This window comes from Lemur catta, chromosome 21, assembly GCF_020740605.2.
Source record: "Lemur catta isolate mLemCat1 chromosome 21, mLemCat1.pri, whole genome shotgun sequence".
Taxonomy (NCBI): Eukaryota; Metazoa; Chordata; class Mammalia; order Primates; family Lemuridae; genus Lemur; species Lemur catta.
Genome location: NC_059148.1, coordinates 19531862 through 19556504, shown reverse-complemented (window position 1 = coordinate 19556504; position 24643 = coordinate 19531862). Strand labels below are relative to the sequence as shown.

Sequence of the window (24643 nt, the reverse complement as noted above, 5' to 3'; positions counted from 1 at the left end):
CTCGAACTCCAGACCTCAAGCAATCCTCTGGCCTTGGCCTTCCAAAGTGCTAGGATTACAGGCATGAGCCACGGCACCTGGCAGCATTGTTGAACTTTTCATCTTGCAAATCTGAAACTCTGTACCCACTAAACAACTCTATTTTTCCTTCCCCAGCTCTTGGTAACCACCATTCTATTTTCTGTTTCTGGGAATTTGACTATGCTAGGTACCTCAAGTAAGTGGAATCATATAGTATTTCATCCACAGGTTTATTTCATGTAACCCAATGTCCTCAAGGTTCATCCATGTTGTAGCATGTGACAGGATTTCCTTCCTTTTTAAGGCTGAATAACATTCCATTGTATGGACATACCACATTTTATTTATCCTTTTATCCATTGATGGACTTTTAGGTCGTTTCTACCTTTTGGCTATTACGAATACTGCTGCTATGAACACTCATGTACAGATACCTGTTCAAATCCCTGCTTTCAATTCCTTTGGCCATACACCACCTGGGGGTGGAATTTGCTGGATCACATGGTAATTCTTTGTTTAGGTTTTTGAGGAACTGCCACAATGTCTTCCACAGCAGCTACACCACCATTTTACATTCCCACCAGGAACGCACAAGAGTTTCAATTTTTCCACATCCTCAACGTTGGTTATTTTCCATTCTTTAGGTTTTAAAATACATACATATATATGTATATATCTATATATATATAATAGCCTTCCTAATGGGTGTGAAGTGGTATCTTATTGTCAATGCTAAGCTCTGAGAACGGTGGGGAAGTTGGAGATAAAAGCTATATCAAGCGGGGAAGTCAAGAACGTTCCAGAAGTAAAACAGGAGAGGGCAAGGGCAGCGAAGGATTTAAAAATATACCACTCTGACATATTGACTATTTAAGTTAAAGGCACTTGAAAAACAGCAGGAACAGGATCACTCTGACCTTCGTGCTGTGTCTTAAAAGCAGCTGAAATTCCCCTGTCAAAGACGCCCTCCCTGCACCGGGAGAAGCAACAGCCTTATCGTCAAGGACGGGAAGTCAAGACCAAGATAATTCTGTGCAGACCTTGTTAAAATAACTCTTATCTTTTAAGCTTCTCCACGTAATTTAGTTTTTTTTCACAACTTACTATTCTCTGTCCATCTCATTATATATAAGTAACTGGCTCTGACTGCTTCTTTGGGTTTTCATTTCTTTCTTTATGAAGGTTCCTGTGCCACGTAAAACGCGTATTAAATACACTCCTATGCTTTTCTAGGGGCCGGGCGTGGTGGCTCACGCCTGTAATCCCAGCACTTTGGGAGGCTGAGGCGGGAGGATCGCTTGAGGCCAGGAGTTCAAGGTCAGAGTGGGCTATGATCGTGCCACTGCTGCACTCCAGCCTGGGTGACAGAGTGAGACCCTGTCTCTAAAAATAGATATATAAATAAATGTGTATGCTTTTCTCCTGTGAATGTAGCTTATGTCAACTTAATTCTTGGATCCAGCCAGGACCCTAAGTGGATGGAGGACGGAGTTTCCTGCTGCCCCTACAAGCAGGAAAATGAGGTATTTCCCCCAGGGTACCGCGGCCTGAACACACAGACACAAGACACTCACCAGCCCAGCACCGTTTTCAAATAATTTATTAGGAATTTAAAACTGAAAATAAAACCTGGAAAAAGAAGTTACAGATGTGGAGAGAAGAGACACCGGAGAGCGGTAACTTGCTGGCTTCGAAACACCATGTAACATCTTTAAAATAAAAAAAATTCCCCAAACAAATCAGAAAACGGAATTCCAGGGTCCTGAGCCCAAGGAGGGGCCAGGAGGGGTGGGAGGCTCAGGGACCTGGGGGAAGAGGGTAGCCAAGTCTCTCAGAACTCAGCTCAAACGTGTAGAAAATTAAAAATAAAAACCAATAAAATGCAGCTTCTCTTTTATTAGGAAACATTAACAAAAACAAAAACAAACAAAAAAAAACCCAAAAACACGAACAGCCGCGCATCTCAGTAACAAAGATTATTGCTTTGTGTTCTCAGGGCTAAAAGGTAAAGCACCTCACACAGACAATTAACTCTCCAAAGGGGGGGTCTCAGGGGTGGGGGCTCTGATGGGGAAGGGAGCTCAGGCCCTCAGCCTCAGACCCGGGGGGGAGAGGGACGCAGAGAAGGGGGGTGACAACGGTGGGGGCCTCAGCCCTGCCAGGCCAGCCACTGTTCGTGAAGATTTACACTCTGAGCCTCTGTTTCTTCTTTGAGCGGGGCTCTGGCCATGAGACCATCCTGGTGGGAAACTTCAGTGAGAGAATGTGGGGGTTCCCTGAGAAGCCCTTTGCTTTCCCCTGGGGTCTGCCCCTTACCAAAGTGCCCCCCGGGTGCCCACTCACGGCAGGGCGGGGCTCAGAGCAGAAACCGTGGAGGCCCAGCGGAGGCCAGGGGCGGGGAGACCTTTGGAGAGTTAATTCCTTTCCAGCTGTGGCTCCGGGCAAGCCCTGCTCTTCCTGTGCCCCTTGGCCCCACACCAGGCTTTCGGGGTGAACAGGCCCCCCAGGGCCTGAGAGAGTGGGCCTGCCGCGGCCACAGCGGAGGCCTGCAAGCTTACAGTAACGGTGTCTAAGGGGACAGAAACCGGGGAGGGGGGAGACCCTCACCCCCGGGGATCTCAGAGAGGGCTGGGGGCTTCACCTCACAGTATTTACATATGATACAGGACGGGATGGTTCCAGGGCTCGGCCTGGCCTGCCCGCAGCCCTGCCCTCCTGTCCGGGGCTGGAGGGAGGCGGCCGGCCCACACCCACATAGACACTTTGTTCTCAGCTGGTGGGGGGCGCCTGGCCCCTTGCCCCCTGCGGCCTGGGGCTTCACATTCACAAACCTAGAAATAGTTTAAAAACGGATTTCTTAAAAAAAAAAAAAAAAGAGGAAAAGAATAAAAGAGGGGAAAATCAGAATAAAAAAACAACGGTTAGGGCCACGGCCTAGAGCAGCCCCCTCCGCCCTGGCTCTAGCTATGCACAAATACAAAACAGTCCTATGGGGGCGCGGCAGGGAGGGGGCGCGGACCGAGGGGACAGGGCAGAGGGTGGGTGGGTGGCAACCGGCTAATCCAAAATAAATAAAAGCGGGCCGGGACAGGGGGCAGGGGGCACAGGGCACGGGCGGAAGGGGGGGAGGTTAGTAGGGGAGCCAGACGTCGTGGGGGGCAGGCAGTAGCAGTCTGAGTCGCTGCGGGGGCAGGGGGCGGCGGCTGCGGCTGAGGTGTCCCGCCCCCTCGCTGGCTCACTCGTGGTCCTCAGTCAGCTGCAGGCGGGGCGCTGGGAACACAGCGGGAGGTTAGGGGGGCCTTTCTGGGGCGGGTACCCCAGAACACACACATCCTTCCCCAGTGCCCTCCCAGAAGAGCTGTGTTCACAGCCTTCGCACGTTCTGATCCCTGTTGGGACGGCTCTTTCCCTAGATTTTGAACGGCTGGGTTTATGTATTTTATATAGAAGATGTCCCCTTTCTCAGATACCTTCTTTGAACCCCTAATCTAAAACAGCCCCCCTCCCACACCATCTGGAATGATGTCATTTGTTCACTTGATTTTCATCTGTAGAACCAGAGATTGCCTTGTGTGTCTTGTTCACCCTCCCTTCCCTGGAATAGGGCTCAATAAACATTTGAATGAATGAGTGAACACAACGTCACAGGTCACAGGTTCGTACAGTCCCTCACCACTTGGGCACACACTGTGATGACTGTGACACGGTCCCATGTGGCAACGGTATCCTGTTTTTGTTTTATCCAGACAAGGTGTCGCAGTGGTGTCATCATAGCTCACTGCAACCTCAATCTCCCAGGCTCAAGCGATCCTCCTGCCTTGGCTTCCCAAATTTCTGGGACTACAGGTGTGCACCACCACACTTGGCTAATTTTTCTAATTTTTCATAGAGATGGGGTCTCGCTCGTGCTCAGGCTGGTTTTGAACTCCTGGCCTCAAGTGATCCTCCCGCCTCAGCCTCCCAAAGTGCTAGGATTATAGGCGTGAGCCACAGCACCCAGCCAGCATCCTGTTTTAATAGCTGTGTAACAGTCCATCGTATGCATATGCTCTAAATTTATTTAACCACGCTCCTTTCCATGCGCATTTCAGTTATTTGCAATTTTAAACAATAATGCCTAGAAGTGGAACTGTTGGGTCAAAGGGCATAAGTGTTTGAAATCTGGACAAATGTTACCAGACTGTCCCTTGGAAACCCTGAGCCCGTGTACCCACCCACTGTCTCCCCTATACCTACACCAGTGCCGGGCATTATCAGTCTTAAAAATTCTTTGCCAACCTGATAGGTAGAATTTGAGGCCTTACTGCTGTTTTGATTTATATTTTAAAATGTCACAGGTTGAGCGGCTTTTCATACGTTTATTGACCACTGCTGGTATAAAGGTCTGTGTTCTCCGAGGACTGTGGGTTCCCGAGGGCAGGGCTGGGGTCTGTGTCCCAGACTGGACAGCCCAGGACCCCCGCTCCCCGAATGCCACCTCCACTCCCGCCCCTCCCCACCTCCTCACCTCTTGCCACTGTCCCCTGCTTCAGTGGTACCCATTGGTGAAGGCTGTGGCAATCAAGGGGCCCTGAAAAGAAAGGGATTTGACTCCTAGATTCCTGGGGAAAGCAGGGAAAGCCCAGGGGCTCCTTCTCGCTCCATGGGAAACCTCAGGTGAGGCACAGACCCCTCTCTGCCCGCCCAAATCGCCCCCACTGCTAGAAGATTCTCCAGGGTAGGGTCTGGGAATCTGCACATAACCAGTATCCTGGTAAAACCAGGGCACCCCAAGCTGGAATCTAACCTCCATTCAGGCACAGATGGTATGTGGCTCATTTGCACAACCCTAGAGCCCACTAGTGCCTGGCATACAGAGGGGGTGACAAGGTGCCAACTGAATGAATGACGACCCCCACTGTTCCCCCCAGGGACTCCTTCCCCATCCATCCTCCCTCGCCCTCCTTTTTCCCTGGAAGACAGACAAGGCCTCTCCTCCCCCAACATTGGGGTCTTCCAAGGTAGGGGTGTGAGATGGAGGCCACCAGGCCCAGCCACTCACCCCAAGACTGTGGCCGAAGCCGGTGCTGGGGGCGGGACTGGCGGCGCTGATGTAACTGCTGACCCCTGAGTCCTGGTTGGCCGCCCCATAGAGCTCGGCCATGGGGCCAGGGCTGGTGGTCCCCAGGAAGCCCCCTGTGCGGCTGGGAGTCGAACCTGGAGGGGGAGCCATCGTCCAGGGGTGAGAGCCTGGCAACCCAGAAAGAAGATAGTGATAGCCCTGGCACCCACTGCTGCCCCGCGGCACCCCCTCGTACCTGTCCACCCACCCTGACCTTGACCCCCATGTCCCAGCAGGGTCCAGCTCCTGGAGATCTCTCTAAGTCCATGCCCCCTGCCATCCTAGCCCAGACCCCCACCGTTCCTTGCCTGACCACTGAAATGCCCACTGTCTTCCTGGCACCCAGCTCTTGCCACCTCCGGCTCCCCACGCCCCACTCCTGCACTCTCCCCCACTCACTGGCCTCCAAGCCTTTGCACACACTATTCCCTCAGCCAGAAACACTTTCCTCTTCTCGGCCTTCAAATCCAGAGTAAAGAGCCCCTTCCTCCTGGGTGTGTCCCCTGGCCTCCCCTAAAGCCCCCACTGGGAGCTCGAGGGCATCAGCCCAGTACTATGGCCTTTTTAATTCCCGAAGCCCCACCAGCCTGTAGGCTCTGGAGGGCAGAGACCCCTTCAGTCTCCGTCCCGGGGAGGCAGATGCCCAGCACACAGTAGGCGACCAGTTAATCCTTGCTGAGTGAACGAGTAAAGGAGTCCCTCTGCAAAGGGGGGGTGGTGGCCACCTCCCCTCCCCTCTGGGTTTCTCTGCCCCCTGCACCCCCATCCCTCACTTTCTGCACCCCAGAAGGCCTCACCTGTCCCTCGAACCACAGCTGCTGCCGCCGCCGCCGCCGCCATCGGTCCGTAAGCAGTGAGAGGAATGGCTGAAAGGAAAGGGACGGGCACGTCAGGGTGGCGGCGGGGCGAGGAGGTGGGTGCAGGAGGCCCCTACCTTCTAGGCAGAGCCTCTCCAGCCGGACCCACCACAAACGGGTCGGTGCGGCCCCAGGGTCCAGGCAGAAAGAGCTGCCTTGAACTGCCATCTGTGTCCTGCCCCGTGGAATGGATGGAAAAGGGTAGAAGGCAGTAAGCAGCTCAGCCTCAGTTTCTCCCCTGGACTCAAGGGACACACTTGGACAACCCCAAACCCACAGAGGGTGGGGGCAGGGAGCCAACCCAGCTGCTGTGTGTGTGGCTAGAAGCTGCCCCCTTTTCCGGGGTCCCTTTGGCAGAACAGGGGCCACCGAGGCCAGAGATGCTCAGGAGGTGACATCTCTCTTCCCAGCGCCAGGTGGCTGTGGCTGGCTCTCACGGGGGACAGCAAGCAGGGCCTGCCGCCTCAAGGTGGGAGGACGCTGGTGCAATTCAGGCACCAGAGCCCCCTGTGGGGTGAGACTGAGGCTGGGCCCCAGTGGAGGCCATGGCTTTGTGGCGCCTCCGCTGCCCGCCCTGCGTCCCTCACCCCTCCTCCGAGAGCACCCCTCCGGGCGGGCCTCCCAGCACCTGCCAGAAGCAACCTCTCGCTCCACCAGGTCCCCTCGCCCCCTTCCGTCAGGCCTCCTGTAGGCACAGGCACCTTGCTACCCCCTTGTTTGCTGTCTGCCCTCACCTCCAGTGCCTAGTGCCTCGCCTTGTACACAGCAGGTGTTTAATAACCTTCCGCTGAAGGAGCAGAAGGGACCTCTGCTTAAATAACCGGGTGGGGCTTGAGCCTGGGGCCCCAGGGCTGAGATGTGAGCACCCCCTACTGCTCAGCCGTGGCCTTGCCATGCCCCTGCGAGGAGCGAGGGTCTCCCATCCTAAGAGGTGCCCCTTGAGGCTGTTGTGGTGACCCTGGCCCTGAACTGGAACTAGACCTGGAGCTAGGGACCCCAGGCAAGGCCCCGGAACATTCTTGGCAAGGATTCAGATCCAGGACTGCGTGATTCCTGCACTCTGAGGAGTCTTTCCTGAGATCTTCACACAGTTGGTTCTTTCCCACCCAGACATCACCTCCTCTAAGAAGCCTTCCCTGACCACCCGCGCTAAGGCAGCCCCCTGCCCCCAACCCTATCGCCGTAGCACACCTCTCTGCTTTGTTTTCCTCTGAAAATATCTGATTTACTTGTTTGTTTACTTGTATATGACTGTCACCCTCCTTAAGATATCAGCTCCAGGAAGGCAGAGACCTCGTCTGTCTCATTCACTGTTATACCCTCAGTGCCTGAAACGGCGCCTGTCGGGATAAACATTTACTGAACGCATGAAAAAAAAAAAAAAAAAAACCCATTTCCTTTTCGTCAAGGCAAGAGAAAAGTTCAGACCCCAGACATCCAAGAACTGCCAAGCCTTGAACCCACTGCTGCCCCTGCCAAGATCTCTGTAAAGGGGACATTTCTTCCCCCAAGTTTTTTAAGGCCAGGGCTGGGCTCTGAGGTCTGGTTTTGGGTCCATTTAAGCATTTCCTCCGAGCAAATTCACAGCAGCTGCGCCGTAAAGAATGCCTTGTTGGTATAGTAAGTATTTGTCTTCCTCTCTAGACAGTAAGCTCCGTGGGAGCAGCGCCTGCCTCTGTCTTGTCCCCGCTCTGGCCCCAGGGCCTGACAGTGTCCCACACACAGTAGGTCCCCAGCAATTTCAGTTGTTCCTTAAATGAGGAACAAGGACCCCCTTCCAGGACCCTAACCCTGCGATTGCTGGTCAAAGTCTCCATCTGCTCAGGGAAGAGCCTGTCACCTCCATCTCTGTGGTTCTCTTCCCTCCCCTTCCTTTGCCCCATTTATCTTCGCATCCCCCCATTTTGGGGGAACCCTGAGCACCCCTTGGAAGGAAGATCTCGTCTAAGGCAGCGTCCATGCTCACATCCTCCACACACAGCCAGGTGGGGGGAGAGTCGGGGGGCAGGTGAGGGAGAAGCAGGTTGGACAGAGAAAGCCCTCGCAGTGCACCCCACATGCTCGCAGCCCCCCGGCTGCTCCCACTGGCCCACGTGGAGCCCCCAGCCAGAGACACGGCCCCCACGGACCAAGCACCCACTTGCCCAGAAGTCGCCAGTGGGCAGCCCTGGGCTGGATCCAGCTCTCAGATAGGTTTCATCTGACCCACGGTGTTGTAAAAATGTAGACTTTGGTGCTGATATTTAAAAATAATCAAAAATGTCCTACGAAAGCAAAGCTGGGTTTCTGGCTTCTCTGGCAAAACGAGACCTGAGAGTACCGAGTCTGCATCTCCTCCTGGCAGGAGCCGGCTGGCACCGAGTGCAGGCATGCCCGCTCCGGTCTGCGGGAGTCCCCACCCGGCCCGCTCGGCCATGAGTTTGAGACCCTGGCTCGTTCACCGCTGCATCCCAGCGCCGCCACGGTGCCTGGCGCACGGGAGGTGCTAGATAAATATTTGCCAAATGGATGAATGAGTGACTCTGCCTCCATCTGCTTGGCTTGGCCCTGTGCCCCACCCTTAAGGGCCATGTAGCTACCCAGACTGGCCAGTGCCCAGGCACAGTCTGCCGTGCCCCCGCACCGAGGGCTGGCGGGCAGGAAAAAAGGGTCCCGCTAGCTTTCCCCAGGGAGGTCCCTGGGCCCCTTCTCCTTCTCCCCGTGTGGCCTGCGAGGTGTATGAAATCCGAGCAACTGACCTGTAAGCTCGGGGAGGACTGGGGCGCTCGGGAGAGGGGTCCGCTCTACACGGAATTCTAAAATGAAACGTAAAACAGCTTAGGAATAAGCAGGGGAGGCCCCTCAGGCATGGCCCAGGGAGGACAAATGCACCCACAGGGACACTGGGTGAGGGGACAGGCCATGCACAGGACGCAAGAGCTGGGGATTGGGACAGCATGATTCCCAGTAGGCAGGGGAAGGGAAGGAGACAGACACAGAGGGAGAGACAGAGAGACAGAAAGAGAGAGAGGGTAGAGTTGCCACCTATACCCTGGGCACGGGGCAGTGCTAAACCTACAGTTCTGGGTGTTTTCTTGAAAGGCTTAGGATTGCACCAAAAACATCTCCCGGAATCCTCCGCTTCTTTTTCGATGGGGAGGCTGCTTGATGAAAAGCAATGGCCCTAGAATAGGTCAGGCTCAGGTTTGGGTCCCAACTCCACCACTTCCTACCTGAGTCATCTTAGCAAGTCCCGTTCCCCCTCTGAGCCTGTTGGGGGGTAATCGTCGCTTCCCCATGAGATTATTGGGAAGATTAAATAATATAATGTATAGGAAGGATTCCAAGCTGAATAGCCCCAGGGACAGAAGATGCAAGTGCTTAGGGGCACTCCAAATAAATAAGACCACAAATAAGTAAATAAATAAAAAGCCTTGCAAAAGTTTCGTGGCTGATATTTCAAAGAAAACAACGTTGAGTAGTCATGGTGGGAAAGTCCAGAACTTCGCTGGGCTTCCTAATGCTTATTTTAAGCTCTAGTGTTACTTTTATGTTGAATTACAAATGAGGGCAGTGATTATAATGCTTTTCAATTGTTTTAAGCATTTAAGGTCTCAGTGTGACACCTTGGCTGGCATAGCACCTGGTCATTATCAGTGTGTCCAGGAAGACACGGCCAACAGAGGCCCTCAGGGAGGCCCCCCGACAAGCCCGAGGCCCTCTTTGGTGGAAGTGGCAACCCTGGAGATGGGTGGGGTGGAGAGAAAGGCAGGAAGAGGCAGGCAGAGAACAGCCTGGGAGAGAACAGGGCCATGCAGGGCCGCGCTGGGAGCTCCTGGCCCCAGCTTCTGGGGAGGGGTTGAGGAGGGGGTGGGTGGGGAGAGGCCCTCCTTCCTCAGACATGCCCTTCCTTCCAATCCTCCAGCAGGCAGACCCCCAGCCATGCACCCCCAGATACCACCCTGAGGAGTCAGACTGCCCGGGAACTGGGGACATGCTGGCAGCAGAGGGACACCAAGCAGGACTTACCGGGGAACTGGTAGGTGTAGCCAGGGGCGAGGCCTGTATAACTCCGGCTGGCGTAGGTCGTGGCTTGGAAACCCGGGTAGCCTGATGGGGCAAGGGGGCATTGTCAGATGTCCTGCCCACAGCTCAGACCCTGCTCAGCGGGGAAAGATCTGAGCCACTCATTTCCCCTGCGCCATCTTGTATCACGAACAGTCGTCAGTCGTACCTTCCAAATCCATTCCACATGCCAAGCCCTGTGCTGAGCACACTGCACACTTTATTATTTCATTAAACCTCACAAGCACTCTAAGAGGTAGGTACTGTTAGGAGCCCCATTTTACAGACAAGGAAGCTGACACTATAAGTGAGTGTCAGACAAGGTGATGCTTATTGGCTGAGAACAATCCAAACCCCTTACCGAACCCTTCCCCTTTGTGCGTGGCTCCTGCTCACTCCTGTCCTCAACTCCTGCACTCTGTCCCTGCCTCCCTCTGCTCCGGTCACACTGGCTTCCTTGCTGTTTTTCAACTTTGCTAAGCTCATTCCCACCTCAGGGCCTTTGCACCTGCGGTTGCCACCACCTAGAACGGTTGCCACCACCTAGAACGGTTGCATGCCTGAGTCCCTCTCATTGTGCAAGACTCCAAGACGTCTTCCCATGGGAGTCTGACTTCCCATCAGCTACAATCTCTATCACGTCACCCTGGTTTTTCCCTTTCTTAGCACTTCTGTTCATGCTCTGAACTGATCTCTCACGATTTAAGTGCCTTCTGCCTTCCCAAAGAAAAAAAATCATGTAATTAGAAATAACAATGCAGTTCAGATTCAAATTCAGATCTCACTGGCTCCAAGCATCTTAACCACCAATCTCTCTATTTGTTAGAGGATTTCTTTCTTTTTCTCTTTTTTTTTTTCACCCTTTAAATGGTGGTGAAACCAGCTCATGAATCACCTCAAAAAAAACCTTCCTCAATGTTCTAGATCAAACGAGGCAAAAGAGACAGGACAACTAAATGCAATACCTGATTCTAACCTGGATCTCGTTCTGGGAGGGCAAAAACATGCTATAAAGAGCATTGCTGGATCAATGGATAATATTGGAAAATAGAAAGTAGAATAGATAAAAATATAGTATCAATATAAATGTATGAAGTTGATAACTAAACTGTGGTTACGTTAAAGAATACCGCTAATCTTAGGAAATACATACTACAGTATTTAAGAATAAAGGGCCATGATGCACGTAACTAACCCTCAAATGATCAGGGAAAAATCACACATATACCTGTGTACATACATACATGTACACACACGCAAATATACACATAGAGAGCTTTAACATGTTAAAGTAAATGGGGTAAAATGTTAACAACAGGTGAATCTGACAAAAGGGTATATGGATGTTCTCTGTACTATTTTATTTTTGCAACTCCTCTGGGAGTTTGGAATTGCTTCCAAATAAAAAGATAAAGAAAAAAAAAAACTTCAAGGAAGACTGCGCCCCATTTGGAGGAGGCTCCCCTCCCCGACCTTTTCTGTGATCCCAATCCTGGCCTTCGAGCCCACGCCATGCCCCCTCCTCTGAATTCCCAAAGCACCTCCGCTGTGCCTGGCATAAAGACCTCCTTGTCCTGTTCTCTTTCTGTGTCCACATCTGATCCCTCTAGGGAGATGGGGAGCATCCAGGGGGCTGAGCTCAGTCCTGGACCCAGAGCACAGCTGACTCCTGCTCAACTTCCAAGGCCCATCACAGCCCTCACCTCCTCCAGGAAGTCTCCCCAGCCTCCAGGAGGGTTTAAGTGTCTCCATGGGCCTCCCACAGCCTCCGATCACTTTGTGGTGACAGTGCCCATTTACTCCTGTCTCCCACTTGAAGGGGAGCCCTCGCAGGCAGGTCCTGCCTCCCAGAAGCTGCTTAGTAAATGTCAGTTGACTGAATAAGAAGAGACAGCCTTATTTTTGCCTTCGGGCCTTTGCAAATACTATTCCCTCTGCCTGCAACACTTTCCCCCTTCCCTTTTCTCCAGCCCTCCCATAACTGGCTCCTATTCAACCCACGGACTTAACTTAAATGCAACTTTTTTTCCGGCTTCTCTAAGTCTTGGGCAAGTTCTCCATGCTCACGCTCCCTTGGCACCCTACATTTTTGCATCTAAAATCTATTTACCTTTTTATTTATTAGTCTTCCCTGCCAGCCCACAAAGTTCCAAGGAAAATCATTGTTGTAATTCCCAGCACAGTGCCTGGCATATACAGTTGCTCAGTAACTATTTACTGGCTGGATGAATGGACGGATGGAGGGATGGACAGACTGACAGAAGGGCCAATTCATACGGAGCAGTTGGACCATTCCTCTGGCTACCACGAGAGGGCAGTAGCCCCCCAAGCAAACCAGCCCACCTCGGGTAGCACTGCCAGACCCGACAGCTCCCCAGTTCCCACTCCAGCCCAGTGACTCAGACAGGAGGGCAGGCCACAGAGAAGCAACACCCACGCAGCCCCTGCCAGTCCTGGGAGTGGTCCCGGGCGGAGAGAAGCTGCAGGTGCAGGCCTAGCACATACCCAGCATGCCGATGCCCAACATGAAGGCGTCCATTCCGTAGGGCATGACTCGAGACCTTCCTCGGGCTGACCCGGTCGGTGACATCACCTCCTTTGGCTGCGCTTTCTTACATTCCACCTGCAACGAGACCTAGTGGTCAGTCCTTCCTAGGGTCACTGTCCCTCCTGTTCCCTGGCACCGCTTTATTATTTTTTTTTAAGGTTTTTTTTTTTTGAGACAGAGTCTCGCTCTGTTGCCCGGGCTAGAGTGAGTGCCGTGGCGTCAGCCTAGCTCACAGCAACCTCAAACTCCTGGGCTCAAGCAATCCTACTGCCTCAGCCTCCTGAGTAGCTGGGACTACAGGCATGCGCCACCATGCCCGGCTAATTTTTTCTATATATATTTTTAGTTGTCCAGCTAATTTCTTTCTATGTTTTTAGTAGAGACAGGGTCTCGCTCTTGGTAGGCTGATCTCGAACTCCTGAGCTCAAATAATCCGCCCGCCTCGGCCTCCCAGAGTGCTAGGATTACAGGCATGAGCCACCGCGCCTCGCCACCTCTTTATTATTAATTTCATAGTTATCATTATAAAGTGCTCACTATGTGCTAGGCACTGTGTAAATGGCTTTGCATATAATAGTTCACTGAATGCTTATGGAGCCCCAGGCTTTCCTGCGCCTCTATCCCTTCCAACCCTGGCTCACCATTTTGTTGTTGATTTCATGGAAGTGGATTTCACACACTTTCTCCACGATGTCCTCGCTCTCAAATGTGACAAACCCAAACCCTAGAGGTTGGACAAGGGGCAAAGGCAGGGTCAGAACCAGAGCCAGGTCACGGTCAAAACCCAACCCCATATCCCCACCCCTCTCTCTCTGGAGAGCGTCTGAGAGTTAATGAAAGGCTCTGCCCACAGCCTAAGAGCCGCTCAGCTACCAGCTGAGACAAGGTTTCAAGTCCCAAATTACAGGTGAGAAAAACAAGCTCAGCGCAGTGAACTCATTTGCCCAAGGTCACACAGCAAGTTAGAAAGTGGCAGGGCTGCAACGAGAATACATTTAACGTGCTTTTTCTCTTCCCCAGATGTTTTCCAAACAGAGGAGAAAGAATACACACTCACTGAAACTTACACAAAGGTGTACATGCCCAAACACACAAATGCACACAGACATGTGGACACATGACATGCCCATGACATGTGGGCACACACAAAATATACCATACAGACCCCTAGGTACCCACATATCACACAGACACTCACCGGTGCTCTACACGTGCGATTACCCTGACATACCAGATGCACACGAATATTCAGACACAGACAGACAAACTCACACTCACACAGGCTCACACAAACAGCGCATACCCCATGCCCCAAACAGACCAAAAGACCCAAAGCCCTGAGGCAACTGGAGAAATCACCCTGCCTCCTCCTGGGTGTGCCCCAGGGGCTGGAAAATGATTTCTCAGAAGGTAAAGCCCTTGGGAAAAAAACAACCAGGCAGCGCATGCAGGGTGGCCCAGATGCTCCCAGGTTCAGGGGCAACGGGGTGGGGGTGGGGCTGGGTAGGAGCAGACTGCCTGGGGCTACAGAGTCAGCCTGACCCTGGGGCGGCCTGGCCTCAGCTCTGGTTACCAGGGACAAGGCAAGCCCCGGCAGAGGCAGACACCAGCCAGGGGCAGGGGTGGAAGGCTCGGCTGGTGGTGGGGTGGTGGGAGAGGGTTACTACCCTGCTCCTCTCGGGTGTCTGCAATTGGGCAAGTTTCTAGCACAGGAAACGGCGGGACAAAAGCCTTCTGTAAGGCCAGGCCTGGGAGAGGATGCTGATCCTCAGCGATAGGATGTCAGGAGGCAAGATGAAAGGGCAGCTGTGACCTGAAGCCCCTTGGCTGACCACAGGGCCCAGCCTGGGAAGGGGGAGGGGGCCACACTCACCTCGGTGCCGGTTGGTGGTTTTGTCGAACATCAGCATGGCATCGTCCACCTGAAACACAGTCTGCCATGGAGGACCCTCCAGACACCAGGGGCCTCCAATACAACCCAGGGACAGGGGCTCCCACAACCTGCCCCCCTCTTGTCTGCTCTAGGCTTTATCCTGTACGTGCTCCCTGTGCAGGGGACAACTTTCCCTCTGCAACCCCACTGGACACCACAGCACCCACTAGGCAACCACCAGGTTCTCAATGGACTAGCCTGCCTTTATTAAGCTGCAAATATGCCAAATATGTGCCTGGCATTTTGCCCCATCATCCTCCCAACATTCCCTGCATGGTAAAATCCCCCATTGCATAGATAAGGAAATGGGCTCAGAGAGGTGAAGTCACCTGCCCAAGGTCACACAGCAAGACCTAGACCAAGCAGGGGAGGAGAAAGCACAGAGTGGGAGCTAGGGAAGGAAATATGGGAGGAAGATTAGGAGATGGGGAAGCAAAGGCCTCTTCCCTTTTTTGCAAAATGCCAGGCGGACAGCAGCCAGACTGGACTCCCCTCTCCTGGTACAGATCTTTTCCTCTAATTGAGGTTTCCTTTTGCTAGAGGCTGTAATTAAAGCAAGCAGAGTTCAGTGCCTGGGCTGTTTGCCTCCCACTGGCTGGGGGAGGAGAAAGGAACTGAGGGAGGGGGAGCATCCTCATTACCCACCCTCTCCTGGACCCCAGTCTCCTCTTCTTGCTGCTCCCTCAAGACATCCCCTTAGACACACAACAGCTAAAGGCCTTAGCTTCTCTCCCAAATCCTACCTCCTTTCCTCTGCCTGCATCTGGTGCTTCCTCCCTGCCCTCTTAGCTAAGGTCTGATTCACCCCTGGTGTAAATCAGGGGCTGCCTCTGATACACACCCCAATCCGCCCCCACTCCCTGCTGGCCCCTGACCCTCCCCCAAATGGCCAGGCATCCAAAGGATAAAGGAAAACTTCCCTCACAGCCTCTTCCCCACTCTCCTCCCCTCTGTTTGCCTTATAAGGGGCCTCCCCTGCCTCATTCAAGTGGGAAGGGCAGACCCTGAACTAGGGTGGTCCTCCAGCTCTCCTTAGGCATCAAGCTATAGCAGGCCTCTGACTCCCCCTGGGGAGAACCAGGACCCCACTGAGCCAGGAGGCAGCCAGGTCCCTGAAGAATCCCCAAGGAGCTTCCTGCCCCGGGGTCACTGCAGCCCCCCATGGGGACCCACACTGAGTCCCAATCTCAAATCATCTGGATGGTCCAAACTGGACAGACACTTGGGGTTCAGCACATCTTCCTCACCCCTCCCTGAACCAGTGGAAAACAGAAACCCAGAAAGAATGGTTGTGATCACAGCACAGGCTTTGAGAAAGACAGCCTTGAGTTGGAACCCTGGGTCCTGCTTTTGCTGGTTGGGTAACCTTGGGCAAGTGGCTTTATTTCTCTATGACTTTGGTTCCTCATCTGTGAAATAGGGATAATAGTGTCTATTTCATAGCAAGGAGTTAAATGAGATAGTGCGTGTAACACTCTTTACTCAGTACCTGGGATACGATAAATGCTTAATAAATAATGGCCATTATTATTATCTTTATTAGGGAGGGACTTGCCCACAGTCACGTGATGGAGAGTGGCAAGGCTAGAGAGAGAGCAGCCCGGCATTACTGGCTGGAAGGTTCCAAGAGGACAGCATCTCTCTCTGTCAGTCAGGACCATGATCACCGTCCTATGGAGCACCTTGACTTGTGCTCAATCATTATTTTTTGAATGAATGAATGAATGAGTGGAAGAACCAACCACACCCTTCTTGCTAATCCTACAGCCCTGGGCTCCTGCCTGACCTACAAACCGATTCAGCCCAAATCCACCCTCCCGCCCTCCTCCACCCAACGTTGCTAGTCCATCATCCTTGGCCCCTCCACCCTTGAAGCCACTGGGCCTTGGCTGCCCAGACCCCTAGCGGGGCAGTGGGGTTGAGGCCAGGGCAGGGGGCAAGGCAAATGGCTGGGGGTCCAGGGTACCCCCATCGGTGTCCCCTCCTGGGGCCGGCTGAGGGGAGGGAGGCTCCCGGCCCAGTGTCCTTAATAGGCTTTGGTCTCCATGGGAACCCAAGGGCAGGGGGGATCAGGCGGGGGGAGGGGAGGCGGCCGAGGCCTGCTGACCAGTGGGAGCCGCCAAGTTCGGCGGCCGCTAAGCCTGAGTGGCAGCCATGGCGGCTGACCATTGTTCCCCCCTCGGCGGCGGCCCCTCGATCCGGGCGGGGGGCCCCCCGCCGCGGGGCCCTTGGCATTCCCGGCTGTCCCCCTCGCTCCCTGGCAGCCTATTCTCCGGCTCCCCCTGGCCTCCCCGGGCCGGTTTCACATGCCAACGCCGATTTAGGCCCGAACAAAAGACGCGGCCGCTGACGGCTTCTCCTGGGGCCCGGTTGCCATGGCAACGCCGGCCCCGGGGGCAGGCGGCCTCCAATCACAGCTGCTGGATCAGATTAGTGCGAGCTCTAATGCTCGGCGCTCAGACACAAAGACACCCCGCCGGAGCCGAGCCGGGCCTGCTGCTTCCCAGGAGCGCCCTTCCCTCTGGGGCCCAGGCCCGCCCGACCTGCCCTCCGTCCTGCACCCCGGTCCCCACGGTGGGGCCTTGAGCCGGGGCCTCTGGCCCCGACACCGCCAGCGTCCGCGGGCCAGGGGACCCCCCAACCAGCCAGCCCCCCGGCTCCCAAGCCCATTTCCCAAGCCACGTCCCCCTGGGTCTGCCCGGATGGGAAAGGAGAGACCCAGCCTCCAGCTTGTCTCACCTAAGAGAAGAAAGACCAGGGACCCCCGCCCCAAGCAAAGCAGCAGCCCTCCGCCCCCAGACTTCAAACCTGGGCCTCTCTCTGCCCTCTCCCCCATGGGACCTTGACGTTCATACTGCTCACCTTTCAGAGGACACCCTATTGTCTGATGTCGCCACACCTACCTCTTCATAGCCCCAGAAATTAAAGCTCCACGCACCTCAGAGCTGAGAGCCAGTCCTCTGGGCCTGATCAGGGATTGGGGGTGCCCTCTCCTGCTCCCCCCAATGTCTAGGGGGTCAGCTGCCCCCCAGCTCCTGCCCCAAGCTCCCCACCTGTGCAAGCAGGGTGCTGAGTGCAGTTGGGGATCACATTTATTGCCTCCTTATCATCCTCACCAGGAAGGGTGGGGGAAGGTGCAACCGCCCGCCAGTGGCCTGGACAGGTGCAAACTCCCAGGAGGCCAAGGGGCGACTAGATTGAACTGGCTGCGGGAGCGCAGCCTCCCTTGGGAGCATGAAGATAAGTCAGAGAAAAATACAGGGGAAAAGCAACAACAGGGATAGCTACTGTGTGGCTTCCTCTCCCTGGGGATGTCAGAGTCTGAGGCCCATAAACGGGCCAGGAGCCTGAAAGGTGGACGGGCCTGGCCTCCCCCACAGAAAGACCCAGTCCCCCTTTCACCTCTTGCAGGAATTGGAATGACCTGGTTGGACCCCGCTTGCTACCAACATGTTCCACAGGGTGTTCACAGCCCCAGCAAGCACCCTCAGTTTAGACCCACCTTCCCAAACTGCTCAAAATACTGCTTCACATCCTCCACCGTGGTGTTCACCGACAGGCCCCCCACAAAGATCTTCTTCGTTCGAGTCACCATCTGTTAGGGGAGGGAATGAGAAAGTGGGCATCTGAGTCCTGTGGCCTACCGCCACCAGCAGGGGCTCAGGCCCCCCTGCCAGGATGCCAGCTGACAAGCTCTCTGTGGCCCCAGCCTCTTGGAAGAACCACCCCCCCACAAGCTCCCCCCTTGGACCCCCGCCTCTAGGCCTGTCATGGGCAGCTGTGCACCCCATCCCCTGGCTGGCTTGAGCTTCCCTCCCCGGGGACTATGTCCAGAAAATGCATTCCCTAAGGACCACCACAGGGAAGGGGGTGGGCCAGTGCCCCAGCCCCACAGCCTAACTCGAAGACCCCACCAGCACTCCTGGGAGATGCCAAGGGCCATCACAGGGTCTCCCTGAACTCAACGCCGACATTTTCCTCATCGACCTCCTCCCAACCCAACCTCTGGCAGCCCCATGGCCCCAGCCCTGTTTTAGGAAGAACACATGGTCCTAATTACCCCAGGAGCGCATGGCTAATCCGTGGCAATTCCCAGCCCCATCCTAACACTAAAGCACCTTCTGTCACCAAACTGCTTAATGGAATTAACCCAATTCCGACCATGTGCTCCCTGGTGCGGCTTCCTTCGAATACCTGCTCCATAATTGTTTTCAGGCCTTTGCTGGACCCCTTCCAGAGATGCCCCTTTCCTGTCTCCTAAAACTGTTCTTCTCCCTTTGCCCTGGCAGGAGCTGGGGGCCTTGATGGAATTCACTGGCTCAGAATCTTAAAGCACTCTAGTTCCTACCAACCCCCTTGCATAGGGGAAAACCGAGATGACCTAGAGAGGGACTTTGTCCTAGGACACTTGATAAGTCAGCAATCTCAGGGGTCCTGACCCCCAGTACTGGAATCAGTCTTCCCTCCTGTCCCCTATATCCAATCACTTAAAATTTAAGACCTGGCTAGTTGCCCTGTGGCCTGGAATAGAATCTTAGGCCCCTGTCCTGCACCAAAAGTTTTGAGTACTACATTGGCCAAGTGCTCAAAAATCCATTTTTTGTGCATCCTGCCCCTCTCCCCAAGAAAACTCACCAGAACACCAGGGTAAGAGAGCATTTGAGAGAAAATCAGCCAGAGAAACCTAAGCTGAAGGACAACAGGCGACAGCCTCTGTGGTCCTCTCTCCCTCTGCAGGGGTAGGAGGATGACCAGGGCATCTGAAGTAGCTCCCTAGCCTGAATCCTAGCTCAGCCTCAAGGGCTAAGTGTGTCCTGTGTTTGACCCCTGAGGCCCGGGGCACCAAGGCTGTGATCTATGAGGCTGGAATTAGACTCAGGTTCCAAACAGTACTGGCTTCAAATACAGGACAGTGAATCCTGAGGGACCCCCTTTCTCCCGCCACATGCAGGCCCTCTCCAGTCCACCCCAGAGCTCAGATGGAAAGATGCACAATGTCTTCAGGCCACAGAGCAAGGACATCAAGAATCCCCTCCTCCCACCCCAGCCTATTCCAGAAATGCTCCAGAGGTTCTAGAAGCATCTTCCATAGCAGGGTATGCTGGGAAAATCACTGCCCAGAGTTGCCTGTGGTATTCGAGCTCTTCCCAGACACAAACACACCTACCTTAGGCTGTGCTCGCCGAGGAAAGGCCACCTTGGGGTCAATCTGGAAGAGAAGGGAAAGGTAGAAGGGGTCTTGGTTATCACACTTCAGACGGATGACCACACAGCCTTCAGCCCCCCCCAGGACCTCTCTTGTCCCAGGACACAAAGGTGACAGAAACCACAACAGCCTCTGGCAGGAAAGTATAGTCGTTGAGCATTTAGGCCATAAAACCAAAGTGCTGGGTTCAAATCCTGTTTATACCGCTTCCCAGCTGTGAGACCATCGATGAGTTATTTCAGCTCTCTGAGCCTCAGGGTCAAGTTCACTTACAAAATGGACAAATAACACACACCTCAAAGGGTGATCTGCAGATTATGATGCTGTCTACTTCACAGCAAGAACAACAACAACAAAAGTAAGCCAGGTCTTATTCCTCCAAGTATCAGGTGAGTGGAGGGCCTTCCTTGCTCAGCTGACTTCACACAGATACCTGTCTAGATAAGGCAGCAATTTGGCTTTGGAATAACAGAAATGAATGTGAATGGAAATCCTCTTTCCCTGCAAAAGGCCACAAGAGGAGAGTTCATAATCACCAAGAGTAGGCTCAGTTCTGTTTCCCCAGTACTATCAACATCTAACAGCCCTCCTGAGGCTCCGAGCAAATAGCTCCCTGATAATGCCACAGAGCGTGGTCTTTGGTGACGTGAAAGGTCATGGGACTTGAACTTAGAAACTTTGGGCCTCTTGCCAAGCCTGTGATCTTGGGAATTCACTTGAACCCCCTGAGCCTCAGTTCCCCCATCTGCAAACTGGGGACAATCACACCTGCTTTTCCCAGGAGCAACTGACTGTGGGGAATCAAATGAGATAACGTGGGTGAAAGCGGCCCTTTGTGAACTGTCCTTCCTCGCACAAACAAAGGTGCTATTACCGGCAGGCCACCTTTGCCCTTGGCTGTGAACAACCAGAGGGATAAATCAAGATGCACCTGGGTGCTCCTGGGTACTGTAGCCATAGTGACAAACAGCAAAAGACAGGGCTTGCCACACTGTGATCCATACAGGGCCTATGAGGCTGGGTCATGCCAGAGTTTCTTGCCACCCACATGGGTGGACATCATTCATTAGTTCACCAGCCAATCGCAGGGAAGATCTGTCTTTTCCCAAAGTTCCTTCTGTTCAAAACTCAGCCTCGTTCTAGGCAACTGGCTCTGGCTTCTCCCTGCCTGGATGGCACAGACCAGAGATCAGCTTCCTAGAAGCTCCGCAGCTGGAATCTGTCCACAGAAATGGAACCTCCAAAACCAGTGCTAGGGCAACGCCTCCTCTCCTGTGAAGTCCCACTAGGCCGCACAGAAAATCACAGTGGCCCACTTACCCCGTCTCAAGTTTTGATTCCATACCTCTATGGACGTTTTCATCCTACTATTTCTCCCAGAAGCAGCCTTCCCAGTCACCAACACACCACACACAGTCCCCTGCCCAGACCCTGACGGGGAGACGGTACCCAAGCCACGTACCCACAGCCCCACGGACACCCAATCCCTGACACGCCCCACCTCCACTCTGACTCACAGCTGGCAACATAAATAAAACCCAATGAGTAAATAAAAGGTGAAAGTTAGAACCCAAAATAGACTCCCCACAGTAAACCTCCTCCCACCCCCTTGCCAAGGCCGGGGGACGCCAAACACAGACAAAGCCCTTGCCCTTGCGAGTCTCGGTCTCCATCTCCTAAGGATATTCATCTCACCCTCCTTCCTCCTTCCTTCTCTTTCCTCTTATCCATCTCCCACTCCTCCGCCCCCCAGCCCCAGCCCCTAAATCTCAGCTTCCTGAGCACTGCAGAAGCCATCGGTGCATTCTGAGGACAGGGGATGGTAGGAGAACAGGCAGCTTGATGGCAGATAATCACCAAAAACAATAGGCCACTGTCTCTCCATTTCCAGCTTGGGTCACTCAGGCAGCTCCAAGAAGATCCTTTCAGAGCCGGCAAAGTTGAGGCCTGGCCTCATTTGCTCATTACTGCGAGCGGGAGTGGAAGCCACTGGGCAGAGATAACAGGAGCTGGGGACAGGCGGTAATTTAACAAATTCTTGGGCACAACCAGCTATTGTTGCAGGTAAACAGGAGCCAGTGACTGACCCAAGCAGGGAGGCCCAGGGTTGGGGGAGAGTGGGGGAGTGTGGAGAGAGGAGAGCACGCCGTCCCAGCCCCCTGGCAGACAGACATCCCCATCACAAAGTAACCCCTGACTTTCTCTTTTTCCTCTCCCCTTGAGCCAATCCTTGGCCAGCGCCCCCTGCAGGGTTTAAGACACTGGGGAGCACTGAGATAGAAGCAAAATGTTCCAGGAGTTTGAATGCCAAACAAGCAGCTTCTCCTAAAATCTAGTCTGAAGAAGCCTCGTTTCCAGGCAAGCTTGTGCCCCGTCTCATAAATCCCCTTCCTGGGCAAAGCAGGTCCCTGTCTTCCACACAAAGCAAGGAGCTCATTGACCAAAAGTCGGGGGAGGAGGGAGGAAGGGAGGGAGGGGGATTCAGTGATGCTTTGCCATTGGTCTGGAATGAAGGGTTGGAGGGGGGTGTCGCAGAGCCAAATACTAGTTAGAGTTCAGAGAAGCCACCGGGTGGGTCACTGCAACCCTGACTCACCCAATTTGGGCCAGGGGAGGGACCTAGCCCCACCCCAAGCTCTGCTCTGAGGCATCAAGATTAGTACTTATAGGAAGAGGGCGGCAGCGGCTTCCTCCCTGGCCCATATAGAGGAGGGGGCACGTAGCATCTCATCGCAGGCCTGGGGCTTTTCTCCTCCCTCTCCCCCCAACTCTAGTGACAAAGTTTCAGAGCATGGCAGCCCTCTTACTCAGAAAGCTCCCTCCTCCTTCCTCACGGACCCAGTCCAACTGTCCCCTGGGGAGAGTCCTGACCCTCTCCTCCGGCAGCCTCCCTCTCCCAAAGGACCCCCGAAGCCCTGAGGGCCACTCACTGTTTTGGAGTCGAGCTCGTGCCGCGATTGCGCCAGCACTTTATCCACCCCCGCCTGGTCCATGAAAGTGACGAAGCCGAAACCCCTGCGCGCGGTAGTGAGGGAGAGGCAGATGGTTACAAGGCAGTGAGTGGCGGGTGGAGGGGGGCGAGCCGGGAGCAGGAGGAGGGGGTGAGGGGCTCACCTGGATCTTTTGGTCAGGGGGTCCCGCATCACCAGACACTCCTTCACCTCCCCGAACTGGCCGAAGTACTCGCGCAGCCCTTCTGTAACCACACACCCGCCTTCGGACCAGCCCGGGCCCCCGCGCCCTTCCCCCCTCCCCCGTCCTTTGCCCCCGGTGACCCCGGAGCGGCCCGGCCGCCCCCGCGCCAAGCTGCCCGCGCGCTCTCCACTGCCGCCGCCCCCTCCCGCCCTCGCCCGGCTCCCGCGGAGCCTCCTAGCGCCCACCCGGGCCCCGGGAAACCGAGGGCCGAGCCGGGCTGGAGGGGGGACGGCTCCGGCCGGGTTCCCGCCGCTCCGGGAGCAGCCTCACAAAAGTTTGAGCCGCAGGTGCGAGCGGAGTTGGCGCTGCCGCCGGCCGGTCCCGGGGGCCCAGCCCACCCCCCGATGCCCCCTGGAAGCCTCCTCTGCTCCCCTCCACCCGCTGGGCCGTGTGCGTTCGCGGATCGCCCTGCGCTCTCGGGGTCCCCGGGCGGGGCGCGAAAGAGAGCGCGAGGGCGCCCGGGGTCAGCAGGGCGCAGGGCCGGGCTGGGGTGTCCGGGTCCGGGGCGCCAGGGGGTCCGGGGTGCCCTGCCGGGCCGGCGGGCGCTCCCGGGCTCGCTCACCCTGCGTAGTCTGCCAACTGAGTCCCCCGATGAACATCTTGCTGCGGGAGGAGGAGAGACACAAAGGGCCCGCGTGAGCGCCGGGCGCCAGGGCGCAGGGGGCGCGGGCCCGGGCCCCGGGGAGGCCCGGCCCGACCCGGATCGGCCATGTTGGCGGGGCCGGGGCGGGCGCGGGCCAGGCAGGCCGGGCCGGGCCGGGCCGGGCCGTACCAGGGGTCGTGCGGCGAGTCCGGGGAGGCGAGGCCGGGTTGGGGCGCGTCAGTCTCCATCGGGAGCCGCGGGCGGCGCGGGCAGCGGAGCGGCGGCGGCGGCGGCGCTCGGCGCGGGGCAGATGAGGAGCGCGGCGAAGGGGGCCGGACGGACAGGCCATGCTGCCCCCTCCCCCGACCCCGCTCGGGCGGGCGGGCGGGGACGGCCGAGGGGAGGGCCCGCCGGGGGCCGACCTGCCGACTCCTCCCCCCGCCGCCCTGCGCGCATAAAGCCCGGCGCTCGCCCGCGCGCCCGGGCGCCCGCGGAGGCGGCGGCGCCGGGACCCCCCTCCTGCGGGGCTCCCGGGTCCCCGGGGCCGAGAGAGACCCCCGGATCCCGGTGCGGGCCGGGACCAGGGTGCGGCCGCACCCCCCACCCACCCCAGCGCGGGGGCCGGGCCGCGGGAACGCCCTCCCGGAATGAAGCGCTTCCCGGTGCCTTCAAGGTAGCTCGGTTCCGGATCGGGGACCCCCCCAGTCCTCCCTCCTGGTCCCCGCTATCCAGAATTAAGAGATTCCCCCATCTCCCTGGGTCGGGAGGGAGACAGCCCTAGTGCCCCCAAATCCTCACACGTTCCAACTGGTGAGAATCCTTCCATTTCTCCAGTCGGAGCGAGAAGCCTCCCTCGGAGCCCCCAATTTCCTCCGAACCTCAGAGTCCCCCCCCACCCCAGGGCTCTAATTTAGAGTCCTCAGTCCACTCCCAGTATCCCATATCCAAATTGGGGAACCCTCTCCGTGCCTCGCGTCCCGGGTGGGGAGCCTCCCTCAGCACCCCAGTAGAAACCGCATCAGTTTCCCCAGTCCCTCCGCAGCCCTCGCCGTCCGGACTGAGAATCCCCCTCAGCTCCCCCAAATCCCTTCCGCCCAAGGTTGTGGACCCTGTGGTCCGTTGAGAAAACCCCGCACCCCACGCCTGGGATCCCAG

At 55.7% G+C, this 24643-nt stretch overlaps 1 protein-coding gene and 1 long non-coding RNA gene across 3 annotated transcripts; both read right to left on the bottom strand.

Moving 5' to 3' along the window:
* Window positions 1–1606: 1606 nt before the first annotated feature.
* Window positions 1607–3109, bottom strand: LOC123625934. The gene is made up of 2 exons (XR_006730687.1): window positions 2338–3109; window positions 1607–2260 (listed from the first exon to the last, which is right to left on the bottom strand). It is a non-coding gene; the product is annotated as an uncharacterized LOC123625934 (long non-coding RNA).
* Window positions 3110–23769, bottom strand: MSI1 (musashi RNA binding protein 1). Of its 2 annotated transcripts, XM_045534676.1 has the most exons (15): window positions 23678–23769; window positions 23468–23508; window positions 22825–22906; window positions 22641–22725; window positions 19672–19713; window positions 18007–18099; window positions 14445–14493; window positions 13213–13295; window positions 12529–12646; window positions 9988–10068; window positions 8718–8774; window positions 5920–5988; window positions 5063–5250; window positions 4529–4591; window positions 3110–3291 (listed from the first exon to the last, which is right to left on the bottom strand). In XM_045534676.1, the coding sequence occupies exons 1-14, from the start codon at window positions 23734–23736 to the stop codon at window positions 4550–4552; spliced, it is 1089 nt and encodes a 362-aa protein (XP_045390632.1). In that variant the 5' UTR covers window positions 23737–23769; the 3' UTR covers window positions 3110–3291; window positions 4529–4549. The 2 variants fall into 2 exon arrangements, with proteins under 2 accessions (XP_045390632.1, XP_045390631.1); XM_045534675.1 differs by lacking the exons at window positions 8718–8774; window positions 23468–23508; window positions 23678–23769 and having other exon boundaries at window positions 22825–22893.
* Window positions 23770–24643: the final 874 nt, after the last annotated feature.

Bases quoted from the DNA above. Each gene is read 5' to 3' on its own strand.
- MSI1 (XM_045534676.1), bottom strand. From the start codon at position 23,736: ATGGAGACTGACGCGCCCCAACCCGGCCTCGCCTCCCCGGACTCGCCG. The intron at 23,509-23,677 runs GTACGGCCCGGC...CTCCTCCCGCAG, and splicing joins GACTCGCCGCACGACCCCTG to CAAGATGTTCATCGGGGGAC. The intron at 12,647-13,212 runs GTGAGCCAGGGT...GTCTCGTTGCAG, and splicing joins ATGAAATCAACAACAAAATG to GTGGAATGTAAGAAAGCGCA.